Raw genomic sequence first — 22,713 nt, 5'->3', positions numbered from 1 at the left:
CTTGAATTCTTTTTTTATTTTTATTTGTATTATTATAAATTTTATTTATATTTAAATAAGCTTAGGCTCAATATATTTTTTATTGTAGATAGTATGTGAATGATCAGAAACAAAATGGTCAAAAGATTGTTTAAGTACTAATTTATATATAAACTTATAATCCAACGAAATTTCGAAACTTTTGTTAAACCCCGTTAGACATTCCCATGATTTGTTTACTGGAGAAGATATATTTTACGTCAGCACTATGGTCGATGCGAGCCGAATTCAAACCTGGGTCATTTCATCGAGAGGAGAGCGCTCTATTCCCTGAGCCACTACAATGGGTTCATATTAAACTTACTCTTAATATTTGCTTTCAATACCTATGACTGCTGTTGATTGGCAATCGTAGGAATTTTGTTCATTCTTCTAAAGCTCTCTTTATCTTGAGTCTTAGAAATTGGTTTGTTAATCAAACTGCTGCCAAATTGCAATTAAAATGAGCAGTTCTCCAGAAGAAAAAAAATTACAGATTAGAAAAAGAGGCCGACAGATTTTTTTATAAAAACTGCAAAAAATGTTAAAAGAGAAATAAGCTTTATTATTGTTTGTTCTATTTCGAAATACTGTTTTGTATTATTTTAAGTATAGCTACTCTAACATAATCACAACTTTTTAAATTAAAATAAATTTCTAAATGAACAGTGTTAATTTTAGAGTGATCATTTAATTTACATGGATATAAATATAAAAAAGAAAAAAACTTTTATATTAATGTGTGTGATAGTATAGTTTTAAATTTCTCAAATATACCATTTGTACAACATTTAAAATAATTACGGAAGTAATTAAGTTTTAAAACTAAACAGTTTTAAAGTATGAAAAAATCATATTTCTGTGCAATATTTTGAGTGCTAATTTAAGTTTCTTTTGCGCAATTTCAATGTACACAAGCAGAAATTGAATTGATGTATATCTAGATATNCGAGCACTTTACGGTAGAACAGTTTAACGAGGACCAATACCGCACACCCTCGGTCCCTATGCAGACTGATCCAAGTGGTCACCCACCCGCAGTCAGTGATGCTTGACTTCGGTGATCTGCTGGGAACCGTGTCTTAACGATCAGTCCACTACGGGACTGGACAGCGATGGGATTAACAGATTAGAAAAAGAGGCCTACAGATTTTTAATAAAAACTGCAAAAAATGTTAGAACAGTAATAAAGCTTATTTCTCTTTTATTTCTTTTAACATTTTCAGATTTATAGCCAAGTTAAAAGAGTGCACTCTGAATTGAGTTTGAAACAATGCAAAATTTCAAAATACTGTTATGTATTATTTTAAGTATATCTACTCTAACATAATCACAACTTTTTAAATTAAAAAATAAATTTCTAAATTAACGGTGTTAAAATTGTTTAAGACACTGTAAATGTGTTGTTTAAGTATAGAGTGATCATTTAATTTACATGGATATAAATATAAAAAAAAAAATAACCTTTATATTAATGTGTGTGATAGTATAGTTCTCAAATATACCATTTGTATAACATTTAAAATAATTACGGAAGTTTTTGAAACTAAACAGTTTAAAAGTATGGAAAAAATCATACTTCTGTACAATATTTTGAGTGCTAATATACATTTCTTATTTTACTTAATTTCAATGTACACAAGCAGAAATAGAATTGATGTATTTCTAGATATACTATTTTATACATAGTAATGTTTATTTGAAAGTTTTAACAAGCATTATATACAAGCCCAAGTTGTTTAAGCCAATAATTTGCAGAGTTATTTGATCTGGTTGTTGGAGTACTGACAAAAGCAATCACATCATCAAGATAACTATTTTTTTTTATGTTATAGTGAAACCCCATTACAGTGAACTGTCTGTGAACACAATGAGTCCATTGTAAACAATAATTCACTGTATCCAAATTTTTTAAAATTATTTTTTAGTATACAACATCACTATTTATGAAAATAGAGATGATATAACATAATTTTTTTTATCAATTTGAAAGAAATTCCATGTGAGAAATTAGGAATTTTCAACTGACAAGAGTTCACTAACTTTTGTTTCAACAATTAGTAAAGATTCCAGTATTTTCTAGTTCAGCTGCCAAAAAAGAAAAAAAAAATTTCAGAATGTTCTTCACTAAAGAGGTAAGAGAATTGTGTCGTTTAACAGTTTGTCCAATCTAGTTTAAAAGGGAAGAGCAAGATGACACAATGTAAAGAAAAGTCTTCACTAGCAATTGCAACTTCAAAAAAAGAATTAAGATTCCATTATAAGTTATCAATTTTCAGCTGTTCACTATAATATGTATGTAACATTCATTATATAAAATAACGTTAATTAAATGAGAGTTCAGAAGGGACCACTAAAACAGCTTATTACAACCGAGTGTTCACTGTATACCGAATTCATTATAGCGAGGTTGGACTGTATTTAAATAAAAAATACATACACAGGAAATCAGAAATAAGCACATTTATTCCAACAATTTTCAACAACTTTATTTCTGTAAATATTTTCTTTTAACAGTAATATTTTCTAATTTCAACAAAATTTATGATACTTCAATGGAAATCTTTTTCTTCACCTGTTTAAATTTAAAATTGTTCTATAGCTCTCATAAAAAGTATTTAATAGAATCTGCTAATTCTATAATAAAATATATTATGTAGCATTTTTGCAATTGAAGCTCAATTTACAACATTTAATACAAATATAAGAACTATAAAAACAATAAAAAAATGTAAAATAAGTAAAAAATAACTAACTAAATAATCAGTTTAGTACAAAAGCTAATAATATACATTACAGCTACTTACACAACAATATCATAATACACATAATTTGTGCATATATATATTACAAATGCACAGTTTTTTTAACAATCCAAATTCTAAAATTTACAAATTAATATTAATCAAATAAATGCATACAATCTTTGGCAACTTCAGAGAAATTTTTATTTAATAAATAGGAATAGCAATTTTGAAGGGAAAAAAAATTTCATGATAAAATTTCATGTTAATATACAATTTTGTATATTGTAGAACAATTTTTGTTAAATACTTTTGAACTCTTTTTTTTTTTTTTTTAAATTTTGTTTGATCAAATGTGTTATATTTAAATAAACTAAAGTTGAGAAAATATTTTTCTTAAGAATTTAAATAAGTTACAACACTTAGCTAAATAAAACAGTTTTAACCTTATGATGAGGCAGATAGGACACGAGTGTCTCTTTTGTATTTTTTTCCCTCACATTCTAATTACAATCAAATATATATTGGAATTTTTTCATTAAAAAAAAACAGTCTAATAGTTATTATAAAAAATCTGTTAGATTATTGGAATCATATTTGTTTTAAAATATAAAAGTTAAAAAAAAAAAAAAAAAAACTTGTATATTTTTCNAAAAAAAAAAAAAAGGATGGAAGCAATTTTTTTTCACTTATTTTCAAACATTTATCAATAATTGATTTTGTAAATTAAAGAAATTTTAATGATGTATACTGCAATTAAGTGCAAATTTGAAAAATTATTGTTTGGAAGTGGGCTGTGTTTGAAAGATTTTACCTTTAATGCAGAAAAAAAACACTGTTTCATGCTGTTTTCTATAACTATATTAAAATGCTAAATATAATATTTTCCCATTACTTTGACATAAATTTATACAAAAAAGAAAAAAGTATGAAAAATATATATAATAAAAATTTTGCATCTGCATTTTAATAAAATCATTTTATAATTTTTCTGGAATAAATAAAAATTTCATTAATATAGAATTTTATTTAAAATTTTGTCTTAAAAGATAGTCTGATTGAAGAAGAGATTGTTACTAAGCGCTCACCTGATACTCTTAATTTTTAAAAAAAAGTTAACAATGCTCTGACAAATCATTGTTTAGCTTGAAATTTATGAATACTTCACTAAATTTATTTTGTGGTAACACTGTTCACATTTCATTAAAGTTTTAAATATGGATTATTGTATGGATAGAAAATTATAAGAAAACCAAGGAGTATGTTCAATGATGAGAATAAAATGATTTTGAAATGTATTATAACAGGATTAACTGTAATTGATTCAAGTCTATGAAATTATTTTAAAATCTACAACACAATTTTTTTGCCCATATTGAGCATAGAATTTCTACTAAAAAAGTCAGCAACAAAATAAATTATGTCTATAATAAAAAATAATATATATATATGTCTATAGAAAATAAATAATGTTTCTTAATTTTTTCTTTGAAGTGTATTACAAGATTTTTGATAAAATAAGACTAATAAATAAATAAATAAAATATATTTTGAAAAATAAGAAACTTTGATTTAAAATGAATAGTTTTAAGATTTTACTATTCGAGAATTTTTAGCATTTCATTATTACTTATAAGCTATTTTCAACAAGCTTTTTATTAAAATATGCCAGCACAAATTCATTATTTCTAATTACAAAATCAGATATGGTAATATTTCTTAATTTTTTAAAATTTTCAACAAGATTTTCAATTAAATAATAATTGTGAACAAATAAATAAATTAAATATACTTTGATGGAAATAAAAATAAACTTTGATTAATAATGAATTGCTTTTAAGATATTAGAGCAATTTCGAAAATTCTAATGTCATGCCCAGTAAAATTTTTAATAAAATTATGCTCCTAGCAAAAAAAAAAAAGAAAAAAAAATTAATATTTTTATTTATGGAACCAGATACACTAAATTAAATTTCAAATAATTAAAAAAATCTTCATTAGGAAAAAAAAATACTCCACATGCACAAATTCATTATTAATTGTTGCCCATTCAAAATATATTTTCTATTTTTTTTATACATAAAGCTAAAAATTTAAATAAGGAAATAGTTGAGATCACTCAAACTTTAAAAAAAAAGACAACATAAGCAAATTAAGCAACAAATAAGTATTGCTTATATTTCAAAGCGTCTTTCCATCCACTATATAAATTTATTTATATTATATAAAAAATCCTAAGTACTTTTAAAGGCAAAAATTAATTTAAATATATAGAGTAAAGAAATAAACTGGGCTTTGTGGACTAAAAATAATTATTTTATGGGTGCAGGCGAGACAGGTGTTGACACACCAGTATTCAATGCACTGAAAATAGTAGAGAGTTCCTCTAATAAAGTTTCAGCTCTGTATGCTACTCGGATGTCTGGTACATTAGTACGAGTAATATCATTACCTGCAATTCCTTCTTTCATGCAGTTATTACCAAGCCAGTGTTTTTTAACCTGCAAATAAACAGTACATATTTTATAAATTGAAGTAGCACAACATTGTTAAGTTACATGAACCTTGAAATACTAAATTGATCATGCTTACAAATATTAATTTTTCTTACCGTTATTATCTTTTCATAATTGAATTTAAACATTAATATGAAGCACATTTTTTTTAACACGTTGAGTGCCACGTCACCCATATTCGGTTGACAGCGAAATTTCTGATCGGGCCGCGTTACCCGTATTGGGGTGACGCTCATTCGACCACTTGCAAAGGATGTTTGCATGTATTTGAAAAGATATTTCACTGGAAGTAACGAAACTATTGAATTGCTATAAAAGTAATGCAAAAATGATATATTAAGAAAATTATTGTGAGCCTCGTAAAAGCTGTCTTGTTCACTGCTATTTGACTCACTAAGAAATAAGTTTCCCATTTTTCTTTTCAAAATTTCAAAAATTAGGGTAAAGATTTTAGGTTATACTCCTCTTTACTCGACAAAGATTCAAACTGATCGTGTAAAGTGGCGAGATGAGTAACAGATGCAATGCAACGGACATAAATAAACAGGTACCATGGAAACAAACCGAGTGAGATATTATTCTTGTGACCATGAGAGACTTGCATTATTAAAATATCGATGGAAGTACATAGCAGAATACGTTTCGTACTGCGGTACTCGTGGCAGTCAACGTGTTAAACATTTTAAGAAAACCAGAAATCAGATCTTGAAGGCTAAGAAATAAAATTAAAATGGCCTTTATTATATCAGAATGACCTACAAATATACAAAATGCTCTTAAAATAGAAAACTTTCTTATCAAACAATAATTTTTATCTGAAACATTATACCCTCTAAATTTACATACAATTACATTAAAATATGTACATTAAATGGAACTGCAATACATTTTTAAAGTCTGAAATAAATGTTAAATGGGACAGAAAGTAACACGAGTAATACAAGGTTTCAAAGAGATTTCGCAAATCAAATTTAAAAAATTTCAAGCCAGACATTTTCCAAAAGTGACATATCATCAAACCGTTTCTTAGAATTTTTTTCAGATAAGCACTTACGTTTTTGAAATTTATGTTAGATAATAGCACAATATACAAAAACAGAATACTGCCCATGAGAAATTGTGGTGCTTTTTACCAGAAATGCTCTTAAAAATTACAACTGAGTAATTTGGAAAGAAGGCTCATTATTGCCCTAAGTCTTATCAATTCATAAATATCATTTCATATTCAGTTAAATTCATGAATGAATATTACTCACAGATAGTGGAAAGCCACTCATGAGGACACTATTTCTTGCTAATTCGCACATATCACAGCTACTTAGTTTCCAGACTTGAGCAGCAATACTATATTCTTCCATCAAAGGCTCCTGACATAAAAAAGAAAATTTACAAAGTATTTTAAAATAAGAAGCAGACTACCAATCACATTTTTTTTTTTATAAAATGAAAGTTTATAAAAAGAAAGAGTAATAATGTAAAATATTTCTGTTCATTTTCAACAAACAAAATACTTTTACAGAGATGCCAACTGCTCCAGACACGCCAAAATAATTAAAAAAACGGTAAATAACTACTAAGTAAAATTTTCAAATATTTGACTATTTTTCCTTGCATTTTAAAAGGTATAGCATGACATAAGTACTATAAAGTGGTAAATTATACAAGCCTACGAATTATTTAGAAATATGGTGGATAAAAATCTACTAAATTGAATTTATTAAACCAAGAATCACAATTGATAAACTACCACTTTAAAATATATATTTGCTGTTGGGAGCAAGTTGGCTTCGTTGCCTTTATATACACCAATTCAAGGGTGTGACTACAGAATTGACATAGTGTCAGAAAATGAAATAAATGTAAAATTTAATGGCCCATAAGCCAATATTATGGCCATTAAGAAGCATTATAAAGCCTGCTATTCTGATTCACTTGTTATAACAGCCATAAGCAAAAAGTTAAGTAGTATCATAAATTAAGTCTGTAGCAAATAAGTAAAAAATTAAGAGTAAAAAAGAAAGATTACTATAACACCTTAGGGCAGTGTTTCCCAAACATATGACTTTTGAGTACCCTTTCTAAATTTTTTGTAACGCTGTGTACCACTAATAAAAAAAAAAATGAATGTAATTTTTTATTATAAAAAATTGCACATAAGTTAAAAACCACAACTGGCTTTTGACACCACTAATTATTAACTATTAACTAATTATTAACTAAAAATAGCCAATAGAAAAATACGTCATTGTAAATTTTTATGGCTAGCTTTGTTTTTGAAATTTTCGTTTGTTGCAAGACATTTGCCATAAGAAAGCGTACCCCCGCTAAACGGTTCCCGCACCCCTGGGGGTATGCTTACCACAATTTGGGAAACACTGTCTTAGGGTCATAAGAACTCTGTTTAACTGGAAAAAAAAGAAACTACTTGTAGAGATATTTATGGTTATATTATGTAAACATTCAATATATATGTTATCTATGTGATTTGTTGAAAATATTTTTAAATAGAAGCATGCCTTTAAATTCTTAAAACAAAGGTCTGCAAAATATAATTACGATTAAAAAAAATGTGGTACAAAAATTTATCTGCAATNGGCTCAGATCGGGGCAATTTAAGCCTACTACTTCAATTTGGAGCATATAGGCCCAGGTTTCCACAATTGGCGCAGTACTTGCAACACTGGAATACCAAAATCCATGACTTTCCATGATTTTTTTCAAAAAAACAGCAAAAATCATGACTTTTCATGACAAATTTTGTTCAATACTGAAATTCATGACTTTCCATGATTTTTCATGACTTTCCAGGTGCGCGGATACCCTGTAAATACAAAAATTGATGTTTATTAAAATCGCATGAATAAGGCTCGCGATATTAGCAGATTCCAAGCTGCACCGAATATTCAAAATAGCAAAAATAGGCCAAACCAAAACAATCAAATTGGCAGAAGAATCACGTAGGGCATAATTCTTTATGTAATCGGCGGAAGAAAGTATGAAAACACATCACTAACGGGATTTAGCAAAATCTTCAAAATTTCGTCGGATCATAAGTTTTGATTCGCGGAATTCTATGAATAGTGACGTGGAATTCTATGATGTTCGCGCAAAACTTGCATGCGCTGCTTCTAGTTTTTGAACCCGAAAAAATTATACAAAAAACCCTGAATTCCAGGAAACCCCTGGAGTACAATCATCCCTGCAGAGTATTTTAAAATCTGAAACACACTAACAATCAAAATTTTTTTTTATAATATGAAAGTCTATAAAAAGAAAGAGTAATAATATAAAATATTTCTGTTCATTTTCAACAAACAAAATACCTTTATATTATCAATTCAAGGGTGTGACTACAGAATTGACATACTGTCAGAAAATGAAATAAATGTAAAATTTAATGGCCCATAAGCCAATATCAGAATACCACAAGAAAAAAATGACATTATATATGACCCGGATCAGCAGATTAGCTCTTCGCTTATGGCACTTAACATTATGAAGCCTGTTATTCTGATTCACTTGTTATATCAGCCATAAGCAAAAAGTTAAGTAGTTTCATAAACTAAGTCTGTAGCAAATAAGTAAAAAATTAAACCGTTAAAAAAGAAAGATTACTATAACACCTTAGGGTCATAATAACTCTTGTTTAACTGGGAAAAAAGAAACTATACTTGTAGAGTTATTGTCACAAAAGAGTGAACAGTATAATATTGTCAAAAGAGCAGGGGGTTAGTAAATAAAAAGAATAGATAAGCAGTAAAACATAATTTTATGATATTAATGCTTATATTATCTAAACATTCAATATATATGTTATCTATGATTTGTTGAAAATATTTTAAAATAGAACCATGCCTTTAAATTCTTAAAACAAAGGTCTGCAAAACATAATAAAGATTTAAAAAAAATGTGGTGCAAAAATTTATCTGCAATCCATATGAATTTATGTTTTGCTAATCTAGTCTTTTTTCATGCATTAATTTTGCAAGTGTCAGTCAATTTACTTTCCTGTACAACTAACTAGTTTTTATTTCAACTATACAAAGTAGTAATATTACTTGGCATTTAGTTTTTTGCATAAATGTGCCAAATTTGCAATGAAATTAAAAACTTAGAAAAGAATAACTTGGATGCAAAATAGAAGACTTACTTTGGTGAAATGAAATTGCAGTGGATCATCAGTGGATAACGATACACAAAGTCCTCTACTTAAGTATTCTGGCAAAGGATTTCGATGATAATTGAGGAAGAGCGAGTTATTACTCAGGGGAGACATAGCTATTCCTATTTGAGACAGATAGTATAAATACTGTAGCACCGGTACCTGTAAAAATAACTGCTGTTATACAAATTATATATTTTCATCTCTTTGAAAATTGCTTTTACAATGATTAAGAATATCTAAGATTGTAATATATATATATATATATATATTATAAAGCATTAAAAAGAAACGGGAAAAAAAATCGAGAGTCAAGTTTCAAAATGGCTATTCCAAAATTTAATGCTTTACTTTTCAAGCTAAAAGGAAAAAAGTAAGTTCAGTTAGAAAATTGGAGATTTTTGTTCTGAGAATTTTATTTTGAGAATTTTATTTAGAAAGGTTAAGTAGTAAGATCTCGAATATCTTTTTAGAAACCTACAAAACGATGTAAGGTTAGTTGATTACTCAAAATTAACAAACTGTTTAATGAACCATTTTACTTAATTAAATTACAGATATCTATTAACAATAAAAATTACAAACCAGTGCTAAAACTCTGAGAAAATAAACTTAGGAAATTTTTTTATTAGTGCTACTTTTCCCAAATGATTTTAAAAAAAACAAACATTCAACTTTCTATGGGTCTTGTATTAAAAATTAAGTATGTTTTATCTTACAGCAAATCTTTTTACAGTACAGAGTGTGTCATGATTCCCTCTGATGTTTGGAAGGCTTATAACAAACCAAATTTTACCAATAAATTACAAATTTAATCTAATCTGGTAAAGATAGATCACAATTTTTTTTTCTTTTCACAAATGTTTAATAAAAGAATCTTTGATGCTGCAAACTTCAAGTCTAAAGTCTTACCACACTCGATGCAACAATCAATGATAGTGAATACCATTGTGATCCTTCATCAATATTCTGTTAAAATATGTGGCAAAATGGCACAAATACATAATTTTTTATATCCACCCATTAACTCATTGAAATGATTAATTTCTTATAAGTCTTCCAAAACCCCGTAGAGAACTGTAATGCACTCTGTGTTATAAAGGTAAATAGAGTATAGAAAAGAGACATTTATAGAAATGTTGTCGTTTGCAATTTACTTATTTTTAATTTATTAATTTTATTTCATAATTTTTTATGGTTAAATGTAGTTAAACTCTTAAAAATTCTCAGTTAATTTTGATCATCTTAACAACGATATCAATTTGATGTCATATTACAATTTAAAAAAGCTTAAATAAAATTTTTTTTACCCTAAATTTAAGTTAATGCATTTCAACACAAAATTTAGAAAAAATTCTGTGCCCGATTACCTTTCTAAGTATTAAACCATGAGATATATTTTCGCTTAAAAGAAAACCTCCAACCAAATGCTGTACAGGACCTGCTTCACCACAATGAGGTCTCAATACAAACGTATTAAGTTTTCGTTCCCTAAAATGAAAAATAAAAAGAATTACATTTTAAGTACTATTACGGAAAAAAACTGATTTTTATTCAGGTTTCCCATAATATCTTCAAAATAAATAAATTGCTAAGTGCAAGATAAATTGTTTAATGTGAAAAAAAATAAGAATTATTTTTAAATTTTTAATATGCCCTTTTGATATACCTATATAATAACTATGAAAAAAATTGTATGGTTAAAAATAATTATAAGCAACCTTTTATTACATAAACCGTAGAGAAATTATTAAAATTTACAGAATTCGGCTAACACCTTGTTAAACAAATGTTTAACATTATGACAAACTTTCTACAATTATAAAAACCTACCAGATTTAATATATAATAAGCTCTAAATAATTGTGTCAAAGGGAAAATACACCAATGAAACTATACCAGCACAATATAAACTCGATGTGAAGGAGACAAAAGCTGTACCTTTACATTAAACCCATAATGAGGGGGAATACCGCTTGCGGTGAATAGACTGTATTAAAAAGAACTATCCCTTTACACCAAGGAACTGCAATAGGGTTGAACAGTACAAAAAAAAAAACGTTTTTTAGAAGTGAGGCATTAGTATTTAAAGTATTCGCTAGCTGACCCTCTCCGGTGTGGAAGGGGGAGTTTCTTCCTCTTTCTAAAAAATGTATGTTTAAAATTTATAGTAGTAGATATGCTTGATGGAATCTGCGTGCATCACGAGAGAAATGTATGTGTAATAAGTCTGAGTGGTAACTAGGTTTTTTAATGCATCAATTTAAATACAAGAGGCTAATACATTCCAAGTGCCCGCCATAAAAAAAAAAAAAGAAAAAAATACTTGATTATGTTTTAGGTCTTTGAGTGATGGTAAATTATCACTACACGTGAGATTGTCATATATTAATCAAGTTGTAATAAACAGAGATGTAAGAAATTAATTTAATATTTTGTCTCATTATTTCAATGTTCCTTTTGTTCATCCTTATTTTATTTTCCAAATTAATCTTTTACCTTAGAGCAAACAAACTAACCACTATACTTGTGTGATTCAAATCTAATGTGTATTTTTATCATGTTATAATTATTTTATTTTCATCTATTCCTTAGAGTATAGTGCTTAAAATATAATTTTGATTAATTTTAGCGAAGGCTAATTTTGCTGCCATACATACTTCAATCTAAAAAACTAATGATTTGAACAAATTGAATTGATATTCTAAATTGTTATACATGTATTTCATAAATCTGAACTAATATTATTTAACGCTTGTACACCAAAATTAGTGAATATATTACTTGTACTTCACAAAAGATAAAATATTTGACCTTAACTAGCGTTACGGCCAAGTCAGTATTATGACCACACTATTATGTCACACATAGTATATCAATTAACCCCTTAACGATCAGTTAATTTTCAAGAAAACGGTCATAAAAGTGCCTATTTTTGGCTTTTGTATTTGTATTTGATTAGTGCTGACATCTAGTTTAAAATAACTATCTACAATTACCTTAAAAATATCCTGGTACTGCCATCTGGTGTGTGAAATGAGAAATAAAATGTTTTCCAGATTTAAAAAAAAAAGAACTAGTTTTGTTCTTATTGGCACGTTACTACTGAACACTCCAGTCCATCAATATCACGGGAGCGAGAAATAGAGGGCAAAACCTCACCCTGTCATTTTCACGGTAGCGAGAAGGAAGTAAATACAGAAAAATGTTACAATAAAGGTTTTGACTTACTTTCTTAAACAATTGAGAACACACATATTAGCATACATATAATACAGGTAATAATTATATGGTGGATTCTCCACATCTTTCCAAGAAGATGGATGAGTCACATCCTTATCAAACATAGGATTTTCTGGTTTGGATTCATCATCAACTGAATCAAAACCTGTTACCTATCAAAAGAGAATTTACATCTGAATAAAGTTTTTTTTTTTTAAATGGTTAAACTATTACTAAACTTATTCACACAAAACTTGATAGAATTATCTTTTAGTATTGCTGAAAGCAATACTAAAATTAATAAAGTGAAAATTGTTTGTATTAATTAAACAATTTTTTATAAAACTCCATATCCTCTCTTGATATATTAAGATCTTTTTTCCTTTATTTTAAATACAGTGGCAGGCAAACGTCTCCAGTAAGTATCTTTTTTAATAACAATTTCTAGTTTTTGGCTATTTAAATGACTGGAAAGCAAATAATTTTTATTTTATTGATGATTATAACCAAAGATAAAATAATATCACATTATTAATTATTTAATATTATGTGTATAAAAACTTTTAAACATGTAAACTAAACTGCAATATTTCCATGTATCAAAGTTTTAGGCCAGAATCTTATTTTAATTTAATAAAATTATTTTTGATAAATATGAGTTGAAAAATTAATATAACATGTAAAAATTATATAATGCTGTTTACATCTTGTAGCCACGTCATTCATATTTTTGATTATGCTACTGTGATGGTTTTTGCTGTTCTCACAGCAGTACTAAGTTGCAGTAATTGATAATCAATAAGGTTATCGATATACACAGCTATAATTTGATCTTATTCTGGTTGTAAAGCACGGAATTATTTTATTTATTTGAATATTGATGCTTACATGTCATTTAGCTCTTCCCATGATGATATATGAAATTTAAGTCTGGAGATTAACTTGGGTTTTGTAAAACACCAATATTGTTACATAAAACTCAAACCATTCCGTCACAAGCTTTGAATTTTAACACGAGTCATTATAACACTTACTGGAATCTTTCCAGTTTATGGCATCATTTTGATTGCATATGCTAGAAGATTCTTTTGCATAATATACAAAACATAAAGAAATCTATAATGTCGCCAATTTGTACTAAAGGGTACTTTATCTGAAATGCACCCCAAACTGTACATTCTTAATTTTGTCAAAAATGAATTTTTTAAAATTTTATTTAGATTTTTTTAACACAAATCAGAATTGTAGATAAAAAATACAATTTAATATTATTTCTTGTTGCAAAATGAATATACTTTTTGCCATCACACTTGAGTAAATTAAATTTATGTTTATCAGGAAAATATACTTTTTTTTTTTAAATTCTGAAAATTCCAGTTCAAATGGTCTAAAGAAAACTGTAGTTTAATCTTCTGAATTTTTTTTAATCAATAGGTTTGTTATGACTATTCCATGCAATTTTATTGCAATTTGAGTAGCAGTTTTTTTGATATTCTTTGTTAATTTATTTTACGGTTTTCTTTTTCATTTGTTTTCCTTAGTTTAACTCTTTTAAGTATATATTTTACAAAATAAGGGAACAAGTTCAAATATAATTCATTAAATTCCAAATATAAATATGAAAAAAATCTTGCATTTTTTAAATTTAAATATTCTAAAAACTTATTAGGAGAGGGGAGGCAGATCATATTCACGAATATAATAATTTTTAAAAAAGAAATGTCAACAGTATTAAAAATTTTATTTTTGACCAATGAACAAAACTAGCAATTATTCTTTCTAAAAGTACTTATTCTGAATGTAGAAAAATAATTAAATTAATACATTTAGCAAAATGCATAAATTGTGATTGTATTACTTACATATTTGAGGAATAAGTGGAGTTCAGGGTGACTACTTGGATTGTTAGTGGCTTCAAACAAAGGCATGAATATATTATCTAATATTTCTTGAAAGTTATTCACTAACTTGTTCGACTTAAAGATGTCACTAAAAATAAGAATTATGTTTTAACTTTTCCATTCATCTGCTAACAACCAACATGTTTAAAAATAATGAAATGCTGAAAAAAAGCAACAAATAAAAGGAAAATTTATAAGTAATCTAATTTGCAAAACGTTCAAAAATAAGCAATTGATAAGCTACAGTAAAGTAAATTACCTTTTTACACATTTTTCTAAAACTCATTAAACACTAACCAATATTAAAACTAATTGTTTTAATTTTATTTGTTTCATACTATACTGTACATGCTATGAGGTTAGTAAAATCTTGATTTACTTCCTTTCTTAAACTTGTAATCAATTTTTTATTTTTATTTTAAATGAAAACTAAACAAAAGATATTAGGTGATGTTATTTTAATTACATAAATATTTAGACTACTTAAACACAGTTCACAACAGATATTTGTAAAGCAATTAATTATTTATTTAATAGAATTCAACAAATAAAAACTGCATAGGATACTTTTATAACTTTTCAAGACCAGAAGGTCCTAACACCAATTGTGTTACAAAATTAAAGTAAAGAATTAAAGGAGTATAAAAACCAAGTCCTAACCCAAGATTCATAAACATAAATTGGAGAGCAGCGGTGACTGAAGGGGGAGAATGTTCACCCCCATTTGAGGTAACCCAGGTTCGAATTCCAATGGAGGCTGGTTGATACAAATTGTGTTTCCCGCTAGCAGTGACCACAGTGCTGATATAAAATATCCTCAGAGGTAGACGCACCATGGGTTAGAATCCCCTGCCCCAAAGGGAGGTTTTCGTGGGTTTCCACTTCATGTAATGCAAATGCGGGTTTGTTACATCAAAAAGTTTTCCCCAAAGGCTAGTTTGTCCCTATGCTCGATCCAAGAGTTCCCTTGTCTTCTGAGTTGGATTCAAAATTACAAGGCTACAGAGTTGAACATTGATGGTCATAAATTTAAGAATTGTGTCGGCTGTTCAACGCAGATTATAAAAAAAACATGCAATAGTGCACCATTCTTAAATATTCAGTTAACATTTTGGAAAAGTACTTTAAAGCTCATCTTACTATTTCTTTTACGCCTATGTACTTTGTGAAGTCTGTGAGACAAATGTATATGAATCTAGGAGTTAACTGAGAACAGGCAATGTATAAAATAAAAAGAAAAAATAACAAAGATACCCAAGAATTGTGGAGCAGGCTTTATTTACCTGAAAAATGTAAACAGTTTAAAGGATTTCATTTTACACATAGATAATAACACAACTATAGGTTAAAATTTATCAATTAAGGAAAGTGTAATGAAATTAACAGTAGAACATAATACTTAGTTTCATACTAAACACAATTTCTAAACAAAAGTAAAAATCTTAACTAAACTCACTATAATCTAGGAATCTGAATAAGCCATCGGTTGTTATTTGAATGCACATTGTGTTTTATGGCCCATCGAGCAAGTTTATCCCATTCATCTTTCTTACGACCATATATAGAAAGACGGAATTCCGCATTTTGATATTTACTTTCTTCTAAATCACTCATAACTTCCTGTGGGAATAAACAATTAAAACTTCTTTTTTTTTTTTAAAAAAAAAGCAAATTTACCTGAGAATTTTATAACCTTGAAAGTTCTGATACAAAACTTTTTTTCACATGAAAAAATAACGAATTTTTTTTTAAAAGCTTTAAATTTGAAAGAAATTTAATAGATTCAATATAGTTTGATAGTGTGAGATTTTCAATAAATTATCTACAATTCATATCAACTAAACATAGGACTGTTATAAGAGAAAATGTTTGTAAAAGCTTTCTAATCACATAAAAAAAAATATTATAGAATGGAATTTTTTATTAAAGGATAAATTTTTGATTTTTCTAATAAATAATTGCTATGATTAATAAACTAATGTCATAGCAATTTTTTCTTGTATATTCTTTAAATGTAAAATATTATATTTACGATGATAATTCCACAGTGTGTTAGAGCAACAGCTTTATTGAATTAATTATTGCCTTTTCAATGCAATTGATGTCCCACCAAGGCAAAACATACCAAATGGAAAAAAAACTTCAAATATTTTCACAATGCTGAGAGATAAATAACAAGTAATATATAAAAATAAAACGAAAGTTTCTGTTTTAAATTAATCACCTTTGACTATTTTTTAATTGAAGCATTTGTTCAAGAAACTCCCCAATGTAAAAGATTTCTGCAAAGCTTGTATTGACCATGATTTTTATCAGAATAGTAAGGAAATGAGTTCGAAAAAAAAAATCCATAACTTTAAAGAGTTTTCCATCTCGTGGATCAAAAGTTTGGATAAATCTTTTGGTGAATCAAAAGATTTATCAAAAGATTTTTATAAAGATTATTAAAAGATTATTATGAACTTGATGGACATGCATTGAAATCAATTTAAATATGATGTTAAATATCATTTATAAAACTATAGGATACAGATTTTTTTATCATAAAAGAAAAACTACTTTTAGATTAGAGTTTGTCTATTTCAACTGTAAATTATATAATTTTGAATAGTTTGTATGCTTTTAAATGCCAGTTCTTTTAAAACATCAGTTGGTTCATCTCTGAGATAAAAGTTCTTGTTGAATATGTCATAAGACGTTGGCAACCCTAAAAATTTTTTTGTATAAGGAATAAAATAAGACATCAGCAGATTAGTTGAACCTATAAAAGAAAATTTTGTAACGTGCTTACATCTGTTATCATGCTTATTTTAAAATTTAGCGGTATTTTAATAAAAACATTTCTGCGTCAAATCCTCTTACTAGTCGGAAAAGAGGAAGGCCAAAACATTGATAGCTTAATTCTGTAGAATCAAATTTTAAAGTGATTGGGATAAAAGACTGGCAGTCCAGGTGATGAAATAGGTCACTCTGATGGAATTTTAAGCAGAAGGTCTCGTGCTACTGGGGGCTATTGTGTCAAATACAATGATGATTTTAATGAGAATAAAAATTACAGTTTTATGTGTGGGACATTTTTTTTAGTCATTCTGTGTATAAATTTTTAGCTTCTTAAAAGGCATACATTTGAAGGAGCAGAAGTTGAATAACACAAAAGTTTTAATTTAACCACTTGCACATCCAAGAAATGCATTCAACTAAATAGTAAACCACAACTTACTGCCAGGCCGGAAGTGTTCGATGCCTTATACAGATCAGAACATTCTTTTATATTTTTATAATACAAACCATTAACGTTTTTATTTTTCTGTGATAATTGCATACTAACGTGAGTATGTTAATGGTGATTTTGTGGCAAAAACAGCTGGAGGTGTGTGGCATGTCAAGATGTCTTTAATAAGTTTAAATCCATAGTTCAGGGTTCATTCCAGTTTTTTTTCATTGCTCTAACTTTCAGAATATATATTGAATAACGAAAATAATTTATTAATATCCAATAAAAAGAAAAAAAAATACACAAAAATAATCAACTTACTTTCAGGATGTGGGCAAAATATTTTCCTTCAATGAAATTATCAGTTTTTAGAAATATTTCTCTCAATCGACTTTCTCCAATAGGATTATATTTGGCATTAAATTTATCAAACCTATGGAAAGTATTTCGATCCTAAGGATAAAATATAATTTTTTAATAATTTGTTTAAATAATTACATATTTCAGAAAATAAAATTTAAAAAAATAAAAACATATTCTTACTGCATGCACATCTAGAACATCAACGCTTAAGTCATAAGCTGTTAGATTTAATGATTCAAATACCTAAAAATAATAAAAGTTAATAACATAATGAGGAAATTCAGACAAGTTAATAACATTTAAATAAAAAAATTCAAATAAATTTTAAAAAAAGTACAAAAACCATTAAATTGAAAAATATCCATTAGTAAATATATTTATGCTTAGAAAAAAATTGCATTTAATTGTTATCACCAAACCTGTAAGATAAAATATTTGAAGGCAGAAAAGAAAATTTTAATTCCAATAATACATCTATTCCCCATTTCTATCACCTTTACAAGCATTTGGAACAGTACAAAATTTTGATGCATGTAAAATTCAAGATTTATTTGAAAGTGAGTGCCCCATCAGCAAAATATATTTAATTTTTTTTCTTATAAAAATATTAGATGTTGTTAGATATACTCTATATACCAGTGATCCCCTATTTTTGATCATGAGACAACAAATTTCTGGTATATTGGGTACATAATTCGGCTGCTGAAAAAAAAAAAATGAAAATTTCTAAACCTAAGAAACAAAAAAAAATATAAATGCACGAAAGTTTCTGAAGTCAAAAATATTTCACATTGGTCACTTTGGATATAATACATTTGCCTTAAAATAAAGATGCATTAACAAATGCTCCGAGGAGACCAGTTTATTAGGTTAACAGGGCACAAAAAAACCTAGTTTGTTGTGGTGTTAACTTGCTTAGCAGATGGTCGCCAGTCAAAACCAATGATAATCGTGAAGCGCAAGACTTTTCCCAAACTAAACACTTTATATAGAATAAATAGCGTTGCATGTCCATCCTAAGGAATGGATGAACAAAGGTGGCATAAAAGAGTGAAAAAAGAAGTACAGAACAGGTGCCCTGAAAAAGTGAATGCCTTTTAGTGTATTGTATATAACACATTAAAAATTCCTTTCGAAATGGTTAAATTGATACTGAAATATTCATATCAATATCATTGTTTATAATGCATCATTATTTTAGGATCAAAGAATGTCCAATTTTATTAAGAATGTATAAGTTAACCCCCTTATTTTTGCAAAATTTTAGGGGTCTGAAAAGTTGACTTGTATGCCAGGTTATGTGATATTAATTTTACTGTGGATATATAATACAACGGATATATAAAGTAACTGCAATACAAGTAAAAGTTTTGTCAGTGAATGCAATATAACAATGAATTTTAGATGCTTAACAATGCTTCATAGTATTGGGTGCTCTTGAATATTTCTCATAAATATAGCTGTGAATATGAACAAAATAGGAAGGAAAAAAAATGCAAATGTTATAAAATATAAATTTTATAAGAAATATTGCAGAGTATCCAAAATATTATGTAATAATCATGACAAGTAATTTTAGAAACTTTTATAGTCAATAAAATACAAATACTACACATTAATAATTATAAAATTATAATATTTCCCATTTATAATTGACATTGTTGAAACTTAAAGAACAACATGTTTCTGTTTATTATTAAATTTATAGTTTTATCTAGTAATTAACAGCAATTAAATTCATTTTATATAATTATAATATGTTCTTCAATTTAAAAACAAAACAATTTAAAAACAAAACTTCAACTTCAATTTAAAAACAAAACAAAACATAACAAAAAAGCAGTCTACTCTTTCAAAAGAAAATAAATAAATGTTAGTTGAGGTAAAATAAAAATAATAAATTAAAAAAACAACAGGATAGACCTTTCAAAAACGTATAGTGAATATGAAATATTAACGATAAGTTGATGCAATAATGAATATAATGAAAACTAGTGAGTAAGGTTAGATATATGCAAGGAAAATATTCGCCCTATAAAATATCTACTTGGTTCTTACTTGAGAACTCATGATTTCTGTGACGCTTGGTACAGATTTCATCCACTTTATAATAAAGAAAACATAAAATATTATTCACTGAAGTAAGAGCAGTTTTATACATTTATTGGTGCAGAAAATAATGATCCTAAATGCTTGAAGGCTGCAAAAAGTGTTTCATTGGGAAAGAAAAAATATACATACATATTGTGTTTAGAAACAAATTACGTATTACGAACATAAATAATCACATATTCTATAATTAACAATTTAAAATATATCATTTAAGTACTCAATTTAAAATGAAAGAAAAGTTAGTGATAGAAGTCAAAAGCAAAAGAAAACCAGCTGTATAAAAATAAAATAAAAAAATCAAAGAAACTGGATTATAATTTAAAAAAATAGAAAAAGGCATTAAGGGGTAGAATATATTTCGACAAATTTTTAACATATTTTTAGTACATAAATTGGCATATATACAACATTCAAAAATAAATAAATTAATAAATAAAATTCAAAATTTGAAAGAAATAAAAACAAGCAGTTCTCGAGAAGCCATATTTTTAATTTAAAGCCATATTGATTTTTATTTCTTAAGAACCAACTCTACAGATTTCTTTCAAACTTTGAACTAAGTCATTTAAAAATTAAAGGGGCAAATAGGTGCATTTTATTATGCAGCTATTAATTATTGAATTACCCTTATGTAAATTCTGAGAATTTCCTAATGATATTAGCATGGTAATTTACAGCAAAACTAAAGATTATTTAATGGCTTATAAATTTTCGAAAACATTTGGTAAACAACTGATTTAAATGATGGGGTTGACAGATTTTCATTATACAAACTTGCTTTCACCAGTCAATAAATAGGTTTTTGTAGGAAATTCAAATAAATTAATTCAAAAATTTAATCCTTCTCATTAATTTTAAGCTAAGTGATATTTTGAAAAATGGCTCACATGCAGTCTTTTTAACACATTTTCACTTTTTATACTGTAGTGATACAAAAAGTGGCTTTAAGGGAAAAAGTTGTAAAATATATATGGTAAATTATTTAGCTATTTCCAACTGATGGTTACCATTTCATTAAAAAAAGTCCCTGCTTCTTAGAATTCTAGATCTATAGTTCCAATTCATAGATAACTAAATCACTCAGAAATTATGTTGGGGGAGAATCTTTTAATTCTCCCAGTCTAATAATAATACTGAAAAAATGTCCCATCACAGTGAATGTTTTAGAAAAAAACTGTCCTTCAAATATAATGATGGGTGTTAACAGGTTAAAGCATAAAGAATGAATCTGCATAATTTAGGTATACAGTGCACATGCAAGCTTTAAAGATAAAAGCCAAATAAACAGAGAGGCATAAAGAAAATTAACAAATAAAAGAAAAACATAAAATAATAAGGAATACATACATTATGTAAAAAATATCTTACTCTGCGTGTATTTTAACATGCAATCATAAAAAATTTAAATGCGAAATAATGAAGGTTTTGCAGGCTTCAGCCTACATAATGAAATTGCAATAAGACTTGCACAACTAAAAAACTGAAATGTATGTAAAACCAAAACGTCAAGAAAAAGGAAATGATATAGCAGGAAATATAAGCTTAAATATAGTATAAAATATAGAATAAAGCAATAAACCTTGAAAAAAGAAAAACAATAGTACAGTATCACTACCAAAGTTTTAGAGGCATCTCACCTGTTTCAATGTTTGGGGTACACCGTTTGATATACACACAGTTTCTCCAGCACATTTCTTCATAGCTCTTTTTATAAAACGCAGTAAATGTTTCTGATTCATACAAGAAGCAGCATGAACATGAGTATCAACCTAAGTAAAAAGCAATTCATATAAATTCATAACAGAATATAAAATGATTATGTGCTTCTAAAGTAAATGGTGAGGCGTAACTACCACTATGAATATTGAATACCAATTCACTAGTATACAAGACATGTTAACTTGATTCTATCTTGAGGGACCTTTTGACAGATGAAGGTTGACATAGTCTATTTATGAATCCCCTCATTGGTGACCTCCGGACGCGATATGAACTTGCCAACAAAAATGGATATTCCACATTAAAAACAGTTGCTTTGCTTAAAAATTTTACTGCTCAAAGGTAAAAAAATAAAAAATCCGGGTAAATAAATAAAGTCTCTCGGTCAATAAACATTATTGAAGAAAAAAAGTAATGAGCGAAATGCTAGAAAAAAAATGAAGAAAATATAATGAGCCGAATCAATATAAATAATTAAACAGTATGAATCAACTAGTGGTATTTGTTCATCGAATTCCTTGATTCTATCTTGAGGTACCTTTTGACAGATGAAGGTTGACATAGTCTATTTATGAATCCCCTCATTGGTGACCTCCGGACGCGATATGAACTTGCCAACAAAAATGGATATTCCACATTAAAAACAGTTGCTTTGCTTAAAAATTTTACTGCTCAAAGGTAAAAAAATAAAAAATCCGGGTAAATAAATAAAGTCTCTCGGTCAATAAACATTATTGAAGAA

General features: G+C 27.2%; 1 protein-coding gene across 12 annotated transcripts in view; it reads right to left on the bottom strand.

Annotated features, from left to right (window-relative positions):
• Positions 1–2,466: 2,466 nt before the first annotated feature.
• The window catches only part of LOC107453670 (AMP deaminase 2), a 34,471-nt gene continuing 14,224 nt past the window's right edge, over positions 2,467–22,713 (bottom strand). For 6 of the 12 annotated variants that reach the window (XM_043050675.2, XM_071185216.1, XM_043050674.2 and 3 more), the window contains exons 8-18: positions 21,890–22,021; positions 20,199–20,243; positions 18,321–18,383; positions 18,099–18,230; positions 16,020–16,183; positions 14,525–14,651; positions 12,672–12,835; positions 10,811–10,931; positions 9,429–9,602; positions 6,535–6,645; positions 2,467–5,263 (exon numbers count right to left, since the gene is read on the bottom strand). In XM_043050675.2, coding sequence (XP_042906609.1) covers positions 5,075–5,263; positions 6,535–6,645; positions 9,429–9,602; positions 10,811–10,931; positions 12,672–12,835; positions 14,525–14,651; positions 16,020–16,183; positions 18,099–18,230; positions 18,321–18,383; positions 20,199–20,243; positions 21,890–22,021 — 1,422 coding nt within the window. In that variant the 3' untranslated portion in view covers positions 2,467–5,074. The remainder of the gene's footprint in view (positions 5,264–6,534; positions 6,646–9,428; positions 9,603–10,810; positions 10,932–12,671; positions 12,836–14,524; positions 14,652–16,019; positions 16,184–18,098; positions 18,231–18,320; positions 18,384–20,198; positions 20,244–21,889; positions 22,022–22,713) is intronic. The other 6 variants (XM_071185218.1, XM_071185220.1, XM_071185217.1 and 3 more) reach the window with 1 other exon arrangement.

The sequence above is a fragment of the Parasteatoda tepidariorum genome, chromosome 9 (genome assembly GCF_043381705.1).
Source record: "Parasteatoda tepidariorum isolate YZ-2023 chromosome 9, CAS_Ptep_4.0, whole genome shotgun sequence".
Classification (NCBI taxonomy): domain Eukaryota; kingdom Metazoa; phylum Arthropoda; class Arachnida; order Araneae; family Theridiidae; genus Parasteatoda; species Parasteatoda tepidariorum.
The sequence above is the reverse complement of the archived record's forward strand: the minus strand, read 5'-3'. Positions and strand labels throughout refer to the sequence as shown.